General features: G+C 35.3%; 1 protein-coding gene and 1 pseudogene across 1 annotated transcript; one reads left to right on the top strand and one right to left on the bottom strand.

Annotated features, from left to right (window-relative positions):
* Window positions 1-23,524, top strand: part of LOC128163002 (uncharacterized) — a 206,920-nt pseudogene that overhangs the window by 153,852 nt on the left and 29,544 nt on the right.
* LOC128163010 (uncharacterized) lies at window positions 19,376-21,843 on the bottom strand. The gene is made up of 6 exons (XM_052826470.1): window positions 21,267-21,843; window positions 20,979-21,059; window positions 20,726-20,812; window positions 20,556-20,576; window positions 20,462-20,515; window positions 19,376-20,295 (listed from the first exon to the last, which is right to left on the bottom strand). Exons 1-6 carry the CDS (start codon window positions 21,399-21,401, stop codon window positions 19,963-19,965), a joined length of 711 nt encoding a protein of 236 aa, XP_052682430.1. The 5' UTR covers window positions 21,402-21,843; the 3' UTR covers window positions 19,376-19,962.

Raw genomic sequence — 23,524 nt, forward strand, 5'->3', positions numbered from 1 at the left:
TAAAATGTTTTACGATAGCACATGTCTTATAATTACAACCAGAGACAAATGAATCAGTTACTTGTGTGGATTACTAGCATATATGTGAGATACTAGCATATAATACAGTGGATTATAGGGGTTACGAAATAAAGTGCATTTTTACTAGTTTTATTATTACTTTCATAATAATTTTAAAGATTTTTCTCTATATAAGTTAAACAATTTTCACTGCCGAAGTACTGACAGTGGTTCATTTTATACATAAGCACATTCTGCTTAAGGAAAAGATTTTTTTCCATTTTTTTTTTATTTCAACGGACTTCACATGCTACAAAATGACACCCATTTCTGAAGTATTATTAGGATGGAAAAGAATGTTAAAAAATAACATAACAATAAATTTGACAGTATTTCTAACATTAATTGTTTCAAAGATAAGTAAATAACATTTACATAGATTTGTACTTTTGAATAGGTTTTATTTTAATATATGGGGTAAACATTGAAAAATCGTCAAATAATAACATTTGTTAAAGCCTTAATCCTTGAATTCTTACGATTGGATCTGCACTCTGGCAACGCAAATTTTCATAGTGTGTTAAATTTTGGACAAAGTCAACACACTTTGAAAAAAAAATTAAAGTGTGTTACGTCAGTAAAAACGAGGAATCAACAAGAAGAGATAAACCCAATTTTCAATATGCTTATACTGTGGAATCATCATTGTTCGTGGGCCACCAATGATTATGGGGTTCGTGGGAAACCCTTACCCACGAATTTATATGTACATTCCCACGAACGAATATAGTTAGTCTAGCATTTGTTAAATATTAATTAAAATTATTTTGAACTAAATTATGTCCCTACGAATAAGGAAAATTTTCGCTATCCACAAACATTGGTCCTCCGCGAGTCAAAATGATTCCATTGTATGCAATTTGATTTCTTGAAGAATTTACATGCATATTTCCTTCCCAACCATCATATATATTCAAAAAACTAATATAAAAATATAGTTTTATCATAATTGTTGTTTTACTATTTACCCCATCTTTTTATAAGAGTAAATATTCAAAAAGTAAAAAGATAAACAAAAATGGAGGACCCGCTGACGGATAATCAGTGCAATTCTTGTGATACCAGTATTTTGATGTTCAAATCTCAATAAACCCTTCGAACTGTTGTTCTTCGTGTGTAAATTGTTAAACTAAATGATTTTATCGACAAACCTTGTATTTGCAAAATTGCTATTTGAAATAACTAAAATGGATTCTTTTTAGCTCACCTGAACCGAAGGTTCAAGTGAGCTTTTCTGATCACCCGTTGTCCGTCGTCCGTCCGTCCGTCCGTCCGTCTGTCTGTCCGTCCGTCTGTAAACTTTTCACATTTTCAACTTCTTCTCAAAAACCACTGGGCCAAATTTAACCAAATTTGGTACAAAGCATCCTTATGGAAAGGGGGTTATAAATTGTTAAAATAAAGGGCACAGCACTTTTCAAAAGGGAGATAATTGCGAAACAGTAAGTTTAGGGTGCATGTCTTTAAAAATCTTCTTCTCAAGAACCACAGCACCAGAAATGCCAATATTTACACAAAAGCTTGTATATATAGTGAAGATTCTAAATTGTAAAAATCGTGACCCTCGGACCAAAACTGGGGCCCCAGGCGGGGTTCAAAGTTTAACATAGAAATACATAGGAAAATGTTTAAAAAATCTTCTTCTCAAGAACCACTGCACCAGAAATGCCAATATTTACACAAAAGCTTTCATATATAGTGAAGATTCTAAATTGTAAAAATGGTGACCCTCGGACCAAAACTGGGGCCCCAGGCGGGGTTCAAAGTTTAACATAGAACAACATATGGAAAAATTTTTTAAAATCTTCTTCTCAAGAACCACTGCACCAGAAATGCCAATATATTTACACAAAAGCTTTCATACATAGTGAAGATTCTAAATTGTAAAAATCGTGACCCTCGGACCAAAACTGGGGCCCCAGGCGGGGTTCAAAGTTTAACATAGAAATACATAGGAAAATGTTTAAAAATCTTCTTCTCAAGAACCACTGCACCAGAAATGCCAATATTTACACAAAAGCTTGTATATATAGTGAAGATTTTAAACTGTAAAAATCGTGCCCCTCGGACCAAGACTGGGGCCCCAGGCGGGGTTCAAAGTTTAACATAGAAATACCTTAGGAAAATGTTTAAAAAATGTTGTTCTCAAGAACCACTGCACCAGAAATGCCAATATTTACACAAAAGCTTGTATGTATAATGAAGATTCTAAATTGTAGAAATCGTGACCCTCGGACCAAGACTGGGGCCCCAGGCGGGGTTCAAAGTTTAACATAGAACTACATATGAAAAATGTTTAAAAATTTTCTTCTCAAGAACCACTTCACCAAAAATGCCAATACATACACAAAAGGTTGTATACATAGTGAAGATTGTCAAAATCGTGACCCCCGAACAAAAAGTGGGGCCCCAGTAGGGGTTTAGATTTTAACATATGTAGGAAAATGTTTTAAAATCTTCTTCTCAAGAACTATAGTGCAACTGTTTGGGATATTACTATGCATAGATGTACATCCTAAAATAATGTAGATTCAAAAAATTGTAACTCCCGGACAATTGATGGGCACCAAGAGGGGTTCAAAATTTAAACATTTTAAAAAACATAAAGGAAAAGTTTAAAAATTTTCTTCTCAAGAACTACAATGTTTTAGTTTGTGGAATTTCCATGCATGCATCCTTTGCTTATGTAGATTCCTAATTGGTAAAATTGTGACCCCCGGACCAATACTGGGGCCCCAAGATGGGGTCAAAATTTATTAAAGAAATATAAAGGTAACATGTTAAAAAATCTTCTTCTCGAGAACTACAATGCTTCAATTTGTGAGATTACTATCATGCATACAACCTTGTATAATGAAGGTTCGACAGTTTTAAAATAGTGACCCCTGGACTAATACTAGAGACCCAAGATGGGTTTAAAGTTAAATGTAGAAGTACCGGTATATATGGAAAATGTTTAAAAATCTTCTTTTTGAGAACTACAATGCATCAATTTGTCAGATAACTACGTCAGCACCCTCAAATAGTGTAGATTCGAAATTATAAAAGCCGTGATCTCAATCTAATACTGGGGCCCCAAGAGGTGTTCAAAGTTTAGCATAGAAATATAGAGGGAAAATGTTGAAAAATCTTTTTCTAGGGAACTATAATGCTTCAGCTTGTGAGATAACTAGGCAAGCATCCTTAAATAATGTAGATTCCAAATAATTAAAACTTTAGCACTGGACTAATAATGTGGCCCCAAGAGGGGTTCAAAGTTTAACATAGAAGGATATATTGAAAATGTTTTTAAAAAGTTTTTCTCGAGAACTATAATGCTACAGTTTGTGAGATTACTATGCAAGGATCCTCAAATTGTGTAAACTCTAATGTAGTGGAACCAAGAGTTATCTTTCTTGTGTTCTGTACAGTCTGAGAGTTATTCCTATTGAAGTGGAACTCTGCTATGTTCAGTTTTTCAGGTTGTGTACGTGCTGTCCCACCGCAGTGCTTCACATTTTCATTCCTATGTTACTATTTATGTTGTTCAAGCCAACCATAAACCTTGGACCATAACTGGGTCCCCAGAAAGGGGTTCAATGTTTAAAATAGAAAAAGCGTATGCTACGAAATGTAATGTTACAAGGAACTGCTGTTCAGGTGAGCGATGTGGCCCATGGGCCTCTTGTTTCAATGTAGCATCGAGCTAAACTAAGTTATAACAATTATCTATCATATCATATTTTAAGGTCTTAACAGTTTCGACTAGTTCATGCACACTATTTTTCTTCAAAGTGCGTTAATATAGGTCTATCAACGCACTTTGAATTTCATGAATTGACTTGCTCCCAAATTTAACGGACTTTGAAATTATTTTTCAACGTGCATTTTGTTCAAAGTCTCTGTCATTATATTATCAAGGTTCAATGAAAACAAACCTATTTCAATCAACAATCCGAAAAGATGACCCACTACACGTTAATAAGATCTTTTTTTACATAAACTATTGAACGTTTAGAAATATTACAAGTCTGTAAATTTGTGGCTAAAGGCACAAAGCATTTAACACCCCTGCGAATGGTATTGGCATTTAAATTTAGAGCACATGGTTTTATTTTACTCTTTCAGTTTCGCAGTAAAAATCGTGCCTCGTGTTTATAGTCTATTTCCTTAAATCAAGGAACTTGTAGTCAAATATAAAATCTAAACGTTTATTGATTTTAAACCATATATTTATTAATTGGTGGATAAAATGAGTTCTAGAAATAAAAGTGACGATAGAAAATATAGGTTTTTTTCTGTTGTTGCAACAACTAACATGCTTAGTACCGATCCCCTCTAAGGATTAACTTCCGCTCCTGACCATCATCAATAACGAAACAGACAATACTATTTTATGCAGAACATTCTTTGAAATTGGCTTGATATACTTTTTATATAAAACAAAAACCCATTCTTTTTTTTTTTAAATCATGGTATTGCACATCAAAAGCATTAAACTTGCTATGATTTTATTAGGCAATCTAATGTTTATATTTTCAACCACGTGTAGAGGGGTTGAACACGAACGATAACCCTGTTCTGAATATTTAGTTTAGATAACCTCTAGATAATGAAGTAAAACATATATTTTAATAGATTTTAATGTTGTAACATAAATTAATGTAGGATATGATATGAAAAACGACAAGTACTCACGTATTTTGGTTATATTATCCGAACATTTATACTTCCGCTCGAAATTTTACATTCGAGCGACTCTGAATTTTTTATATACTAAGCAACGATGATTAAAAAAACATTCCATACACATTTGCAGGGGTGTTAAGAGAGCTAGATGGTTGTGGACATTCTTAGAATATAATGATCTTCTATGAGGAAGACCTATGTATAAAGATATATTATACGTTATTTAAAAATAAATGTGTGACCGTCAGCAGAGACAATGCTCACTCTTTCTAAGCACCTTATCCTGCCTCTGGGGGTTTCCTGAGGTCCGTGATTGCCCTGCTCTGGACTATTGATTGAATACCGAATCGTCCACGGATTTTCCCCGTTTGTCCCGATCTTGATATTTCCCCCAAAATACGACATTTTCCCGATAATGACATTTTTACCGATATGACATCGGGTGCAATATGCGTTTGACCGGTCAGCAGAGGATGCTTATTCCTCCTAGGGACCTGATCCTACCTCTATCTCTTGGAGGTACGTGTTGCTCTGCTTTGAATATTTCGTTTGTTTTTCGTTTTATGGATTTTTGAGATGGTTGACAGTTTGTTTATCTTCGTGTGCGCGGGAAACGGTAGGTTATTTTGTCAATGGTGAATCACTGCGCCCCTAGTTTTTTAAGAGATTTACAGATAATACACCAAGTAGATTCTCTTTTACTCAAACTTTATAAAGAAGAACGTGCACTGATGAAAAAGTTTGAATATCTAGTCCTTTATATTATTCGTTGATATCAGAGGAAGATTGATTAATTCATTTTAAGGTGAAAGGTTTTTAATGAAACCAGGATTTTGTTTAGAAATATACAATGTGTATACACTACAGAAGCGACACATTCGCCTTATATTCGAACTATTAATTGAAGTATTTCATAGTGCTATATCTATTTTTTTTTACTGTATCTCATTGTATTCATAAGCAATAAATCATTAATCATCATAGAATGAAATCATTTGGACAAATACATGTATTTATTCGAGAAAATGATTCTGAATCCAGCATTAATTTTCAAAAATAAAATAATAAAGCCATTGCTTTTATGACACAGCCTTGTTTTTGTCTTAAAAAGTTGGTCGCAGCATATCGTTTTGTTATTTTAAAAAAAACCTGAGTAAAGCATTGACCAAAGTCTGTCAAATCTATTTATGTATTGATAACATTGATGTATAGATAACATTAAAGGGGCATGGTCACGATTTTGGTCAAATTTGATTTTTCGATTTCTATTGTTTACAATGCTTCAGTAAGGCATTTCTAATAATCAAATAAAATTTGAGAGCCATTCGTAGAGTTATAAACAAGATAAAGGGCTCACAATTCTTTGTCATGTAAACAAGGCTCGTGTCCTGTTTTTGTTTACATAGGTTCAATATACCAGTAAAAAATCTTTTTTCCAGCTTATTTATCTTTTTATTTATTTTAGGCATGGATAAACAGTTCCCAACGTTTAACGCATTCGTGAAATTTTTACTTCAACGTTCAAAATGTAAACAAACGCTTTGTTTACATAGCGAAGAATTTCAAGCTCTATAACTCGCTTATAACTCAACAAATGACACTCAAATTTCGGTTGCCTATTAAAAATGCCTTTTTGAAGCATTGTAAATATTAACAGCGGAGAAATAATTTTTGAACAAAATCCTGACCAAGCCCCTTTAAGCAATTTTTTTCTATAAACAACCCAACCATTGAAACCTTCTATACAAATATAATATATTTTAGAGCTACAAACTGTTTTAATATAAAAAAAAATTAATTTATGACCATAAATAGTGTTAAGTGAAAATACAACATGAAATAATCACTGTAAGAAAAGCTACACATATATAGATATCACAACAAACTCTTGTCGTTTATGAAAATATAGGGAATTCAAGCTGTCATATTGCAGAATATATTTCATTTATGTGGGAATATTTAAGTTTAAATGAATAACATGTACAAAGATGGCATCTGTCATCAACTTATTATCAGGAACAGATTTACAATGTAGGAATTTTTTTTCTTTTTTTATTTACTGACATAGAATGGTCCTTATGCTAACTCGCGTATTCTTATCTGTGTGGCAGATTGTATTCTGTTACCGGGATAGGGTATAAGTGATTGTTGGTATGAATAAAGAGCAGCCTGGAGGTTTCCTGTGATCTGGTGGCAGATCCCCAGCATCTCCCAGGAGATGTCTTTGGCTGCATCAGAAACATACAGTCCCTGATCATGGTGGACTAGGACCTGTAGCTCATCTAGAGCAGCTTGTGAAAATATTCTATCAATGTGTCTGTAACACAAGAACTCTAGGAAGTGTAACACCACAAATACCGGGATATATAATACTCCAAAATCGTTTTGTTGTTCTGGAATTAGTTCACTGATATGGCTGATTTTATTGTGAAGTATAAGGTCCATTGCCATCGCTTGTCTCATCTTTGTAGACCAGGATTGACCTCCCAGAGCTTTTGTATAGCTCTCTTTGTCTACATGTCTCCTATACATCAGATATGGTTTTGCTAACTTGATCTTGGCCATGTTTATTACTGATGCTGCGTCCCTGTATCTGAGTGTTTTGTAATAATACATGGCAATGTACAACCGATCAGAAATACACCCGAATCTAACTGCCAATTTCAGCATAAGACTGATATTTTGTCGAAAATGTACAGTTGTTTGTTGGCGCCTTTGTTGGAAGACACATTCTGAAGAAGAAAGGCTGTGCACTGAAAGGTGAAGACTGCAAGTTTTTGTAAATTGACAACTTCACAGTGTGTCAAGTATGAATCTACCAAATGCTCTATTGTCTGTATGCCTTTAATGTAGCTACATGGGTCCCTTAGAATTAGAGTAGAGTAAAACCCTAGGGCATGATCTAAATCATTCTCAACTTCAGACATTGATAACAGTACATTTTCATCAGTGCAAATCGAAAGTTTAGGATTGTACAGGACATCTATAATGTACGACCTGATAGAAGAACTCTGTAACAGACAGGCTAGACCTTTCTTGTACAACTCATCCAATTGTAGAAACAAATTAATCTGTATTGAACCACAAACTTTTACCAAAAATAGATTGTTTTGTGGGACAAAATAGTTGGGACAGACCCCCTTAAACACCCATTTAAGGAGAAGTTTAAAGCAGACCCAGAAACCAGCCAGCAAATTTTGTGGACACAACTGAGGAAGAGTGTTTTGTTGAATCGCCCAGAAGACTGCTGTCTTGATATGATATGAACATAACAGGTTACTGGTTTCTTCTGATTGTTGATTTATAACTTCTTTTAGGAAGAGTTTTAATAATCCATAAATCAGAAACTGAAAGTGATTCATAGCATACACACACTTGTGTTCTGCCAAAGAAAAAGAAATTCTCCATTCTTCTTTTTCATGGAGCCCTAAGGGGTGTCCTATAGCTACAAAGTGGCACCCGCTTCTGAGCATATCATCAACAACTTCTAAATCAGGCCATGAATGACATCTGTCTTTCCATGAAGATGCATATGAAGGCCAAAAGTCACACACGAAACAGTGGGCAGTGTCATATTCAACGCCTCCTACTACACCGCTACCGCAGGGTCCATGCAAATTGGAATTTGGAACTGCTAATGAACAAGTTAGTTGTCTGTATCTAGCACTAGAAATGTAGAGATTTTTGTTCATTCTGACTAATGCCGATTGTACTTATGCGGTTGCCTGTTTGCGTTGTGTCAGCAACTGAAGTAAAGTGAATCCTGGTAGACTCTCAGAACTGTCAGATAGAATCAAGTTTGTATTAGAGGTGTTATAATATTTAGACTGAGATACGTCCATGATCACTCGGTGGTTGTTTGGCCAGAACATATAATCTATATCTGACCCCTTCAGCCTAAACCCTTCTCTATTGCTTCCACTTATCATCATGATTAGGTCGTCGTTATTTGTAACTCGTTTTTGTATCATATCCACCGTGTACCATGACGCTCTAATGATGGCAATCTTTTGTGGGGTCCCCACAATATGACACATTCCCACAAACACCGACTCTGATATTTTCTCCATGCCTTCACAACTGTATTATAAATATGAATTCAGATGTATAAAAATTACTCTATAAATAAGACCAGCGGTATATAAACCTTGAGATATTTCTCAATTGTATGCGAAAATTTTTTTGAAATGTGGTGGAAATGTTTCTTTTTTTTGCTCCGAGTACTTTGTTTGAAATATATATAACTATTTCCATGATCCATATCTTTGCTAACACTACATATTATGAAGGACTTAGGTTTTATAAATAGCTCCTTTACAGTGTTAAATAAATAATATCCAAAACCAAAATTTGCATATTTCAAACTTTCAAATTAAAAAAAAATCCTGATTTTGTTGTTGACACGATAAGCATATCTTCATATCTTTGCCAATTGAAATTTTGGGTGTTGAATTTAAAAAGAATACGATGCTCTATGATTAATTGATTACTCACATTACTGTTCATTTAGTTTCCGTGCGTAAATACCTCAAATTTTATCATCTATAAAGGTGTTACTAGCTTTCAATTTATAAACAAAGTGAAAAGAAGAAGTGAATGCAATTCTTAACTTTTCTTCTTATACATGTATTATGGTTATTATTTTCTATTTCATGTCAAACACATCCCTGACATGATGCCTTTTATATCATATGATCTCATTTTAATAAAAAGATATATAGGGGAAAAGACGAATAGAATGCCAAATGTATATTAGAATGGATTAGACATTGGAAAATAATTACCAAATGAACGATTTGTCGATAGAAACGTCAAACTTGCTGACTTAAGTTATCTAAAAAGTCACTATGTGTCGTGTTAAATTGGTGTACACGTACTAAAATCTTCATATCTTTATAACTTTCATGAGCAAAATTGACAATTGTATCGAAAAACTGTCCAAAACGATGTATATTATTTAAAATAACATCGACTTCTATCCCATATATACCAGTACATTCAATACTTAGAATGCCTTGATTTAAACTGGTGTAAATGCTCCAATATCTTCAAAAAGTGATTTTTAGCCGGGCTATAGGCAGACAATAACAAAATAACAAGCAGGCGGATAACAAAATTTGGTCGCTCTCTGACGCTTTGCTGACATTAAAAGCATGTGAGAGAGAGAGAGAGAGAGAGAGAGATTTTGAGAGAGATTTTAAGTCTTTAAAACACAATATGCATAAAGACACACCAAAAGAGCCCGGCTTTCAGTACTTCAGTTCTTTGATTTTAATAGTTTCAATGCCTTTAATTTTATAGAGTGAGTCTGGGCTCCATGTTATTTTCATTGTCTAATAAAGGTTTAATTAAAAACGAACCATTTAAAAAAAAATATTGAAATGGTGACCCACTATACATAATAAATACCATTTTCCTCCAAAAGTCGAATTGTATAAGAAAAAAAAAGTACATTTAAATAATTATAACATTTTGTTGTGACTGAATTGGCTAAGTCAGGTTGTAGCATTATTTCAGGTAACCTTATATAGCTTTTTATGTTGAGGGTTGATACCACCTACAATTGTGATGACTGGAAGTTGGAGAACATTTACAGACACTTAAAGTGGAATAACACATCATCACAAAATGCCTGACCTCTGAACAAAACGACATTTCGTGTTATAAAAAGGATTTTATTAACGGCGATATACAACGATGACTGGAAAAGGGTCAGGCTTGTGATCCCGCTGGGGCATTTGATTCCATTTTTTATCCCAAAACTGCAAGTGTTTTTTGCTAATTTGACATATGTATAGTTTATTTATCATTTTATCTATCATAATCAAATAATTAAATTACTGTTAATTTGAGTGACTTTTTCCAGGTGTGTTATTCCACTTTAAGAAGCTCTTTATAAGACAAAGAGCAAAATATTCATTTAATATAGATGGATTTCTTCTTTACTAATGATAGTTTACAGCTTAACAAATCTTGACCGTAACATTTAAGGATAGTTTACAGCTAAACAAATCTTAACCATATCATTTTATGATAGTTTATAGCTAAAAAAATCTTAGCCATAACATTTAAGGATAGTTTATAGCTAAGCAAATCTTATCCATAACATTTCAGGATAGTTTACAGCTAAACAAATCTTAACCATAAGATTTAATGATAGTTTATAGCTAAACAAATCTTAACCATAACATCTTTTGATTTGTACATTACTATTACACATATGGACACTTACGTCATCTTATTTGATTATTTAGGAGGAATTAGTAATTTATTTTTCATTTCTTATATTTTAAAGCGATAAATTAAGATTAAGTGAGATCAAACATTCTCCAAGAAGCACACAAATTACATAAAAATGTTTAAATATATACACACACTCTTACAATATAGAAGCATTAAGTATATCGAATAAATAAACTTACATTCCCTGTGAAGAGGATTCCATTTTAAAAAGAAGTGCATCGTTGCAACCACTATTGAAATAAAACCACTATTGAAATAAATTATTTAAATAGTGGTTGGGAATGTATTTCATTAGAAAAATCACCTTGCAACCACTATTGAAATAAAACCACAATTGAAATAACTTATTTCAATAGTGGTTGGGGACGTATTTCATTAGAAAAATCACTTTGCAACCACTATTGAAATACAACCACTAATGAAGTAATGATTTTAAAAGAGGTTTGGGATGTATTTCATGATAAAAAACTAGTTTACAGTAGATCGTAGATGGGAATGCATTTCTCATAATCATAACTATGTAATCACTATTATGTAACACATTTGGAAAGAAAGAAGTTGTGTATCATATTTGCAAACAATTTTGAAATGCAAGAAATCTAACGAATAATATCAAATACACAATTATGTTTCAATTTTCACTGCTGTGTAAAAGTAAATAACCAATTCTCACAGATAAACATGCATATACATTTGTTTTTATCTAGCAAACAATTTCAAATACACAATTAAGGTACTAAAGACTTGCATTATTTACGGTAATAGTAATCAAGACTATGATAGAAATGTACTTATTTTAGGATTTTCACTGTTGTGCAGAAATAACCAATCCTCGAAGATTTAAATTGTTTACACATTTTTAGCTCACCTGAGCTGAAAGCTCAAGTGAGCTATTCTGATCACATTTTGTTCGTCGTCCGTCTGTCCGTCCGTCTGTCCGTCTGTAAACTTTTTACATTTTGAACTTCTTCTCTAAAACCGCTTATCCAATTTCAACCAAATTTGGCACAAATCATCCTTATGGGAGGGTAAATATAAATTGCAGAAATAAAAGTTTGATCTGTATTCAAAGCGGAGAAAACCTTGAAACTGTAGAAAAAGGGGGGTGCATTTTTAAAAATCTTCTTCTCAAGAACTACCGACGCAAATTCAACCTAGTTTAGCATAAATTATCCTTATGGGAAGGAAAATATAAATTGCAAAAATTAAGTGGTAATTCTGTTTCAAATCTGAGTTATAACGAAAATAATAATAAAGGAAAGGCGTGTTTCAATCAGTTTAATAGCTTCGGGTTCGGCATCCGGTAAAATGATTCCATACTTCTAAAACGAGGTTCTTTGTTTAAAGCACCAAAGTCAAGCTAGCACGCACTAACTTCAACGCACTAACTCCGTTCTAAATATGCTTATCGACTAGTTTTTCGATCCCGACGGGAAAATATCCCTCGGTAAATAGGCGCAAGGCGCCTAAACTAGGACTTGTGACAATTAGGTGACCCCGGATTCCTGAGGGTGGGGGTCCTGCCCGGGGGTGACCGCTCTCAGAACCTTCAATAATTATGCCGTTCTTGGCGCCACGGCCCCCTGAATAATCGTTATAATTACTATATTATCATATTATATAGGGACATAAACAAGGCGCAGGGCGCCTAAACTAGGACTTGTGACAATTAGGTGACCCCGGATTCCTGAGGGTGGGGGTCCTGCCCGGGGGTGACCGCTCTCAGAACCTTCAATAATTATGCCGTTCTTGGCGCCACGGCCCCCTGAATAATCGTTATAATAACTATATTATCATATTATATAGGGACATAAACAAGGCGCAGGGCGCCTAAACTAGGACTTGTGACAATTAGGTGACCCCGGATTCCTGAGGGTGGGGGTCCTGCCCGGGGGTGACCGCTCTCAGAACCTTCAATAATTATGCCGTTCTTGGCGCCACGGCCCCCTGAATAATCGTTATAATAACTATATTATCATATTATATAGGGACATAAACAAGGCGCAGGGCGCCTAAACTAGGACTTGTGACAATTAGGTGACCCCGGATTCCCGAGGGTGGGGGTCCTGCCCGGGGGTGACCGCTCTCAGAACCTTCAATAATTATGCCGTTCTTGGCGCCACGGCCCCCTGAATAATCGTTATAATAACTATATTATCATATTATATAGGGACATAAACAAGGCGCAGGGCGCCTAAACTAGGACTTGTGACAATTAGGTGACCCCGGATTCCCGAGGGTGGGGGTCCTGCCCGGGGGTGACCGCTCTCAGAACCTTCAATAATTATGCCGTTCTTAGCGCCACGGCCCCCTGAATAATCGTTATAATTACTATATTATCATATTATATAGGGACATAAACAAGGCGCAGGGCGCCTAAACTAGGACTTGTGACAATTAGGTGACCCCGGATTCCTGAGGGTGGGGGTCCTGCCCGGGGGTGACCGCTCTCAGAACTTTCAATAATTATGCCGTTCTTGGCGCCACGGCCCCCTGAATAATCGTTATAATAACTATATTATCATATTATATAGGGACATAAACAAGGCGCAGGGCGCCTAAACTAGGACTTGTGACAATTAGGTGACCCCGGATTCCTGAGGGTGGGGGTCCTGCCCGGGGGTGACCGCTCTCAGAACCTTCAATAATTATGCCGTTCTTGGCGCCACGGCCCCCTGAATAATCGTTATAATAACTATATTATCATATTATATAGGGACATAAACAAGGCGCAGGGCGCCTAAACTAGGACTTGTGACAATTAGGTGACCCCGGATTCCTGAGGGTGGGGGTCCTGCCCGGGGGTGACCGCTCTCAGAACCTTCAATAATTATGCCGTTCTTAGCGCCACGGCCCCCTGAATAATCGTTATAATTACTATATTATCATATTATATAGGGACATAAACAAGGCGCAGGGCGCCTAAACTAGGACTTGTGACAATTAGGTGACCCCGGATTCCCGAGGGTGGGGGTCCTGCCCGGGGGTGACCGCTCTCAGAACCTTCAATAATTATGCCGTTCTTGGCGCCACCGCCCCCTGAATAATCGTTATAATAACTATATTATCATATTATATAGGGACATAAACAAGGCGCAGGGCGCCTAAACTAGGACTTGTGACAATTAGGTGACCCCGGATTCCTGAGGGTGGGGGTCCTGCCCGGGGGTGACCGCTCTCAGAACCTTCAATAATTATGCCGTTCTTGGCGCCACGGCCCCCTGAATAATCGTTATAATTACTATATTATCATATTATATAGGGACATAAACAAGGCGCAGGGCGCCTAAACTAGGACTTGTGACAATTAGGTGACCCCGGATTCCTGAGGGTGGGGGTCCTGCCCGGGGGTGACCGCTCTCAGAACCTTCAATAATTATGCCGTTCTTGGCGCCACGGCCCCCTGAATAATCGTTATAATAACTATATTATCATATTATATAGGGACATAAACAAGGCGCAGGGCGCCTAAACTAGGACTTGTGACAATTAGGTGACCCCGGATTCCTGAGGGTGGGGGTCCTGCCCGGGGGTGACCGCTCTCAGAACCTTCAATAATTATGCCGTTCTTGGCGCCACGGCCCCCTGAATAATCGTTATAATAACTATATCATTTATAAATACCAGGGTTCACGTCAAAACATGGCTGACGAAAAATAATCCCAGAGTTATTCCATTTACATCGGGTTATTTGCCGATGGCAGGGACTGAATTTTTTATGAGATAAAACTCAACACGTTAGAAGTCTGAGAGTCTGATACATTCTTAGTTTTTAGAAAAAAAAATCAAGATCACTAGAGGACGGTGTGGGGGAGGGGGTGGTAGTGAAAAGGCCCTGACTTGATTTCAAATTTGAAGGTGTGTGTGTTTCTTGCTACCAATGTTTTATTTATACAATGTAATTTTATTTGATAAACTGTTTACGGGAATATTTCAAAAACTTTGTTTTGATTTTACATGCAAATAAAGTTTTAAATATTTGGTAAAATTTTATATTTCATGCACTACAATATTTAATATTGTAGTGCTACCTCCAATCAAACTGTTTTATCCTTAACACTTATGATGTCTGTATATGAGATCATAACTTAAGTTATTTTTCATCTTTATGACAGAATCGTTTGTTAATTAGATGGTCATTTTATTTTTGGAAAGATTGTAAGCGCATATATATTTTCCTTTTGTGTGGTGTGAAATGGCTCGTTATCAAACACTGGTTGTAGGGTCATTCGAGTAGTCAGAAGGATCAATTCCATTCAATTCTTTATGTCTTTAAGCATTACAGCTTATCAGAGCAATACATGTATATATATATATATATATATATATATATATATATATATGTCCAAATAAAATAAAGGACATACAGATTTTGTCAATGCATAAACCTTTGCTCATCTCATTCCTCTCATTCACTTACACGCACACGTACACCCTCTCATGCATTAAAAATAAATGGTTAAGGTAAGGTTGTATATTAGAAAATAAAGGAAGACACATTAAAGAACATGTAGAACTGAGGGGGGGGGGGGGGGTGTTATTAGTATACTCACAAAACAGACATCTTTGAATTGCATAACTTTTTTGTGGAGCTGTGTTAAAAATGCTTCCTTTTTTTTTACTAATAAAGAGACGTTAAATGTTAATCAATTTCTGGTATATTTAACTTGTTGTAAGAGCTACAAATTCACAGAAGAAAACAAATTGGCTTGTTGTAATGCATTGCTCTTCTACATGTAAGCTTTCAACAAGTTAAATCATACGGCAATCAGTTGCTTAAAATAGAAATATCCCTTTCAAAGTTTATATAAATTATTACGATTGAATCAGAATCCATTCGTTTATACATACAGTTGCAACTCCATACACCTAGGAAAAGTTCCTTTTTTTCCCCCAAATAATTTGCGTATGAAATACATTTATAAAAAACACGTGAAAAAGAGTTCATGGGAAATATAAAGAACATGTATGCACGTACATAAGTTTATACGTAAATCCGGCAATAACATCCGAGTATAAATCTGCAGGCAAAACTCATCAATGGCACTTAGCGGGATTCAAACCAGGGATGCACTCGGTCTGTTCAAAAGTCAAAACATGACCCACTCGGCCATTGAGAGAGATAACTGACGTTGCAAATTTTCGATATTGTTTCCTTTTGATAAAAATATTAACGAACTATAGCTTATGAAATACACGGAAAACCTGTAACACTTAATTTGTATCTTTAAAAAAAATATTTTTTTCTTTTCCAAATAGGCCCAAATAGGCCCCGTGGCACTGAACGTAGATATTCAAATAGGCCCAAATAGGCCCTGTGGCACATAAGTGGTTAAAATAAAAGAAATTAACAACACGATATATAAAACGTAAGCGCTTTCATTACATATACATATATATATATATCCAAAATGTGCAGTCCTTGGTATAGGTAAATATAATTTAAATGAAAGTCGATGAAAACACGTTTTCAATCACTCTTTAACCACTTCTGTGCCACAGGGCCGATTTTGGGCCGATCACACAGTTGTCCAGAGTGCCACGGGGCCGATTTTAGGCCGATTTTAACTTTACACTTTTTCCATATGATTTATTAAATATACGTCAATAAATATAAAAGCATCGTATGTTATTATGAACAATAAAGTATCCAATTGTAATTTATTGACATATTAATTTATTATTTTGATTTTTAAAAGAGATTTATTGCGCTAGAATTAACGGATTTCTTGATACATAGTTACACAAACTAAGATCTTTTTATCTGCCATCAAAATTTGCATAATTATTATATCAATTGTTGAAATAAAAGTTAATGTGTTTTTTTTTATTGCTAAACATTACACTAAAACAGCATATGTTCATGTGCATTAATTTTATTAATTCATCGTAATTAACATATTGTTGCATAATTTTGTTCCGATTGTTTGTTTCTCAATAACTTCAAAAATTCAAGCAACAGATAATATTATTGCCCTAAATTATTTTTAAAATGTTTACGCAATGCATGCATGTATATTATTTTCGAAACATATAATTCTTAAAAATAATATCAACATTGAAAAGAATGACATAAATGACTTCCATAACGCGGTATTTTGTTATAACGTCATTTTACGTAAATGACGTCATAATAACACGTGCGTTCTGCCTTGCGCCGTACAAGATGGCTGGAGTGTGGTTCCGTGTATTGCCGCCTGAACCGGTGCAAAATAAGCCATTCACTGGGAACCCAGGGCCAAAGAACATGCCGGCGAGAAATGCATCTCCGTTGGAATATTTTCTTTTATTCTTCAACCTAAACCTAATACGAGAAGCTGTGCGTCAAACTGATAGGTATCGTATCCCATAATTTTTATAAATGATTTGGTATTGCATGATGTAAGACTGTACAGGTCATATACTTCGTGTACAAAATTGTATAGGGCGTATACTTTGTGTGCATAATTTCGTGTATACATTGGACCATATATAACCGATGATACATTGTGTATACTTAGTGTAAACGGTCTATACGCTTTGTACATTGGGTATACAAAGTATACGCCCTATTCAATTTTGTACACGAAGTATATGACCTGTACAGGCCGTTTACACCACCTGTACACGAAGTATATGACCTGTACTAATTTCTCAATTAACTGAACAAGTTGAACACCGAGTATTGGTGCCTCTAGGGATGCTGAGCAGGATGCAGGCTTTAGATACTGACTCTTGACCTACTTTTCACAGTTGATCAACTTTGATAGGAGGAATGGTTAAAGTCTATTTCTGGTACATAACTATATTGTTACATGAGATATGAACTACATGTATAAGATAAACTTGGATACAAGTTGTTTAAGCGAAAAGCGTAGTTCAAAGTGATCTAGTTTGACCTAGATGCTGATATACCACCCCTGATACATTCATATAACAATTTAACCATGTTTGATGATCCTACAATGTAAAGTTGTTAAGATATTAACTTGTAACATGAAAGTGGACACAGATGATGGGGGACGCTAATAGTTCTGGTGAACTAAAATTGTTAATAAGCTAGGCGACTCTGAACAACAAGGTGAAATCTGTAATCTTTAGATTATCTATGTTTTAATGGCAAGTTCACTTTGTTACCACTAAAGTCACCAACTTGATACAAATATTACTCAGTGGTACATAATTTTAGATGTATCCTATATTTTTACGGTTCGCTGACTTTGGGACTTTGTCAGAGCTAACAGATGACAGAGATTGAAATTGGCATGCTTCATATCACATCCACATGCAATTAGGAAGAATGCATGCTTCAGAGTTTGGCTGTGACCTACATTTCACATTTGAGGGACTCATTTAGGAAGAATGGTTTAAGTCCATTTCAATTACTGACAACTATATTGGTACCACCAGAAACATATAATAAAGAAATGGAGCTGTCGTCCACGACTGCAAACCCCCTCGCCCATTAACCTAAAATTTAACCTAAGTAGTAAGTAGCTCAGCGTAAAATGTAGGTCAAGTGGACCTAATTTTGGTACCAACATTTTTTTTTTCAAAGTATAAAAACTCATAAGATTATAATTGATCAGTATCTTAACTTTTTAATGTGGATACTTGTATATAGTTTGTAGCAGTAACTTACAAAATCTCAAATCAGTGGACCTACATTTTGGTACCGATATTAGTTACTACCCAAGATGTATCCACTGACCAAATATCATCCCTCTACCACTTGTAGTTACTGGAATATGCACCTTAACCGAAACTTTAAGTCGCTCAAGCGCAAATTGTAGGTCAAGGTGATCTAATTTGGGTTTGGATGTTGGTTACTGCTCAAGATGTATCCACTGACCAAATCCCTCTACCACTTGTAGTTGCCGAGATATGCACCTTAACCGAAACTTTAACCTAAGTTGCTCAAGCATGAAATGTAAGTCAAAGTGACCTAATTTCAGTACAGATGTTGGTTACTACCCAAGATGTATCGACTGACCAAATATCATCCCTCTACCACTTGTAGTTGCCGAGATATGCACCTTAACCAAAACTTTAATCTGACTATTACTTAAGTACGCATGTACGTACTAACGAACGAACCAAACGCTATATACCCTCTCTAACTCCGTTGGGCTCGTTGATAATAACCAATACCTAAGTTTTAATGGCAAGTTCACCTTGTTACTACAAAAGTCACCAACTGATACAATTATATGTAACGACCTCCCAAAGTTTCATAAAGATTCATTAAGGCATATAAAAGTTATGGACCAGACAGGAAAACTGCACAGACGGACAGACGGACAGACAAAGTGATTCCTATATACCCCCCCCCCCCCCAAACGTTTTGGGTGAATTTCCAAAGTTGATTCAACAACTTATTTAAACTTTGGGGGGGGAGGGGGAGATGAGCTAAAACTGTGGTGGTGTGATTTCCAGGTCCTCCTCACCAAATGATACCACATTATTGATATAGTCATTTCTCTCTATGTGTTTTATTAAGGCTTGTGCGCTAGCTAAAGGTCGAGGATTACAAGTGCACTTGGTATATCTTACAAAGTATTGGCCTAAAAACAATATTTGATTGAGTGCACACTTTTATTCTTCAACCCACATAGTTCTACAGTTTGACTCTCATACAAAATATACAGTAGTAAGAGATATTCTTCAACCCACATAGTTCTACAGTTTGACTCTCATACAAAATATACAGTAGTAAGAGATATTATTGCCAAGATACTTGCGAAACAGTAGAAACAAAGTAACTGGATATATCAAAATATAAGGACAAACAGCATTTACAAATAACATAGAATGCCAAAACATGTATTTATATGAAGTGCAATTGCAGCGTCAACAAGTTTCTGGGAAATCAAGATATATGGTTACTATAGGTAGAGCATACAAAATATAGTTGAACCCACTAGACAAGGGTGAATTTCCAAATTTGAATTTGGGGTGAATTTCCAAAGTTGATTCAACAACTTATTTAAACTTGGGGGGGGGGGAGGTGAGCTAAAACTGTGGTGGTGTGAATTCCAGGTCCTCCTCACCAAATGATACCACATTATTGATATAGTGATTTCTCTCTATGTGTTTTATTAAGGCTTGTGCGCTAGTCAAAGGTCGATGATTACAAGAGCACTTGCACAGCACACCTGGATATTCTGTAAACATGCTTTTCAACCAGGTCCTCCAGGAACAGTCCAATAAATTTTTATTGCCAAATTTGCCGTCAGCACCTCTCCTCTGGTCCTTATTCCCTTTTGTTTTGTTCCCTTCTTCAATTTTTGCAGCAAGCAAGTCGATGTACCCGTCGAAACTCAATTTGTGGCTTTTCTGGGCTGCCTGCAAAAAAACATCTCCATTAGTCGAATGTTCAATAATCAAATATCCAAACACACTACTGATGATACACTGCGTTCTGGGCCGGTAAGGCCAACAAAAATAAATGTTGGTGTTATTAAAGGTTTCATAGCAACAAACAACCAAACAAATTAGGTTGGGTTTTTACCTTTCGTTTCTTCCTGGCCGAGTCCTTGGAGGAGGAGGCTGCGGGGGATTCCTTGGAGGCTGCGGCGGCTGCCTTGGCTGCTTGCAAAAAAAAACATCTCCATTAGTCGAATGTTCTAACATTACAAGAATTATACATGAACATTACAAAAATTATACAAGTGTATAGGCCGTGTACACCAAGTATACACAATGTATCATCGGTTATATATTGTCCAATGTATACACGAAATTGTGCACACAACAAATTAGGTTGGGTTCTTACCGTTCCTTTCTCAGAGGGTTGCCTGCCTGCCGAGTCCTCGGAGGAGGAGGATGCTGCGGGGGGTTCGAGTTCAGGGCTATTGGCCACCTGCAAAAAAACATCTCCATTAGTCGAATGTTCAATAATCAAATATCCAAACACACTACTGATGATACACTGCGTTCTGGGCCGGTAAGGCCAACAAAAATAAATGTTGGTGTTATTAAAGGTTTCATAGCAACAAACAACCAAACAAATTAGGTTGGGTTCTTACCTTTCGTTTCTTCCTGGCCGGTTCCTTGGAGGAGGAGGCTGCGGGGGATTCCTTGGAGGCTGCGGCGGCTGCCTTGGCTGCCTGCAAAAAAACACCTCCATTAGTCGAATGTTCTAACATTACAAGAATTATACATGAACATTACAAAAATTATACATGACCGAAGCTTGAAAAAATAGGACCAAGGGCCCAGCGCTTACCGGCAACCGGGCAAAGAATTTTTTTCCAAAACAGACATTTTAGACATACATTCTAAAACATTTCACCAATATATAGGTTTTGACGTACCCGAAAGGCGGTCTTCTTCCCACTTTTCCAAGACTTTGTTGCTGTACGGGGGAGTTCAGCCACAGTGCCCAGCTGGCACACTATTGTTTCTGATAGTGTCGGAAATAACCCCACCCGTACATGGCCATCAGGCATAATGGCGACGACCTGCAAATGAAATGAAAAATTTAACCAACGTACATCACCGGTGTAGATCTATTCATTTCCACATGTATCAGGGCTGTTTTACAGTATTTGCACACAAGGTGTCTCACAGAGCCTCGAAAATGAAGTTATTTTTATGTCCATTTTGCATGTTGATATCATTACATCGACTATTACGCATCACAAAATCCGTTTCAATTTGGAAAAAGCCTTCATTTACCTAAAAATGGCACCTATCAAAGCAAGTGATATTGAAAATATATATAAAATATATGTAAAAATGTCAATACCATGAAAACTCTAATAAAAGTTTAATTGTTGGTGTATAATACCACTCAACATGCTCAAATTACTATACCCACGCATATCATAGAAGAAAAAACCTAAAATTCAGCATTATATTTAAAATTATGCAATTTTTTTTTTTGTCTTTATACTGACATTTTTTTTTTCTGTTCAGCTGAAACTACATGTCTAAAATACCTAGCTATATAGATAAATGATCAGTTCTTTCAAGTCACAGAACCACATGTATGTCCTGTTTGCCATGCAGACTATTTTGTTCACTATTCATTCTACATAGGGGCTGTTTAAAAAAAAATGACCCCAACATTATTACCATACCCTATTACAAATCATGATGATAAATACTAAGTATTAGATAATTAAAAAATGTATCCCACCTGTGACTATAATCGTACAAATTTTCGTGATGATATCTTTGATAATAAAAAAATGCCGGCAAAAAATAGGGCCAAAAATGTCAGGAGTGTAACACTTTTAGTGTGACATTTTGAAAGAAGCAAGTGCTTCAAAGAGCTGTCTTTAAAAAAAATAATGATGTCTAATATAAAATGATGGGTTTGTTGAAAACCTGTGTATATGCACTAAATTTTCTCATATGAAGTAATACATATTTTGTAATTACAATGGTAAAATAAGGTCTGTCAAATTTCCTAATGAGGGAAAAAAATGAAAAGGAAAAAACTTAATTCTTAATTTTAAATGATGATAATTCAAAGTTCCGAAAGATTTTGGACATTTTAATATTTCTTATACTTTACCACAATATTCTAGATCAAATTAAAAGTATTTGTAGATATCTGTGACATGTTTCTGGTGCACTTGATCTCATAGAACCACACCTGCTGATGTAGGTCAGGAGTGTAACATTTAAGTTTGCAATGTCATATTTTTGAAACACTGTTAGTAATTGTCATAATTATTGTTTTAAATTGACCAGCAGGTGCAGCAGTTACTATGAGATGCAAACATGACTGCCTAAATTTGATTAGTCCTTTTTTTATGGCCTTGAAATAGGTGTCAGGAGTGTAACACTAAAATTCTGTGAAATGCTAGGTTTTCCACTTTTAGTTTCTGTCAACTTACAGGATAGGATCTGATCATTAGTGTTTATTTGAGGCATTGTAACACAATTCTGATACTTTCACAACAGTTTTATATAGTGTAATTGTTTTAAATGTCCTTTTAGTATTTATCGCACTTATTTTTAATATTCAAACACTGTATCAAAAGCAAATAATATATTCCAATCTTAAAATTTGACCTTATTGAAAATTTTTGAGCAAATTAAGTGTAAAAAATCTCTTCCAGTTAAGTTTAGAATTTTTTTAAATTAAATAAAAACTTTATCATTAAAGAATGGATAAATGTTACACTCCTGACATAATTTTCATTCATTATGCCATCACATGCCATCCTCCGCGTCAAAGTCTGCTATCACTTCAGATAAGGTCAGATTAATGGTTAAAGTTATTTTCATACAGAAAATTTTTATTTTGCCAATTTATCGTAATATATAGGGGGTTCTAATCCCGTATCACGTTAAGTTCTTTTGACAATTCCCATGTTAGGTGTACCAGTTCATGATTTCCCGCTTCCCAAATTTTGGTTCATTTTCTGTACATAAAAATTGCATGAGACATGTAACAATATGCACAAAGTTGATAATCTAAAAAAATACAAGTTTTTGAGACAATAATGATTGTTACATACGAAAGCCTGCTATCAAAATTTTAAGGAAAAAATATTTTTCAATTTCTTGCTTAAGAACATTAATATTTTCCCAAATTCCCAAATCAATTTTGAGTTAT

Source organism: Crassostrea angulata, chromosome 9 (genome assembly GCF_025612915.1).
Source record: "Crassostrea angulata isolate pt1a10 chromosome 9, ASM2561291v2, whole genome shotgun sequence".
In the NCBI taxonomy this organism is placed as follows: Eukaryota; Metazoa; Mollusca; class Bivalvia; order Ostreida; family Ostreidae; genus Magallana; species Magallana angulata.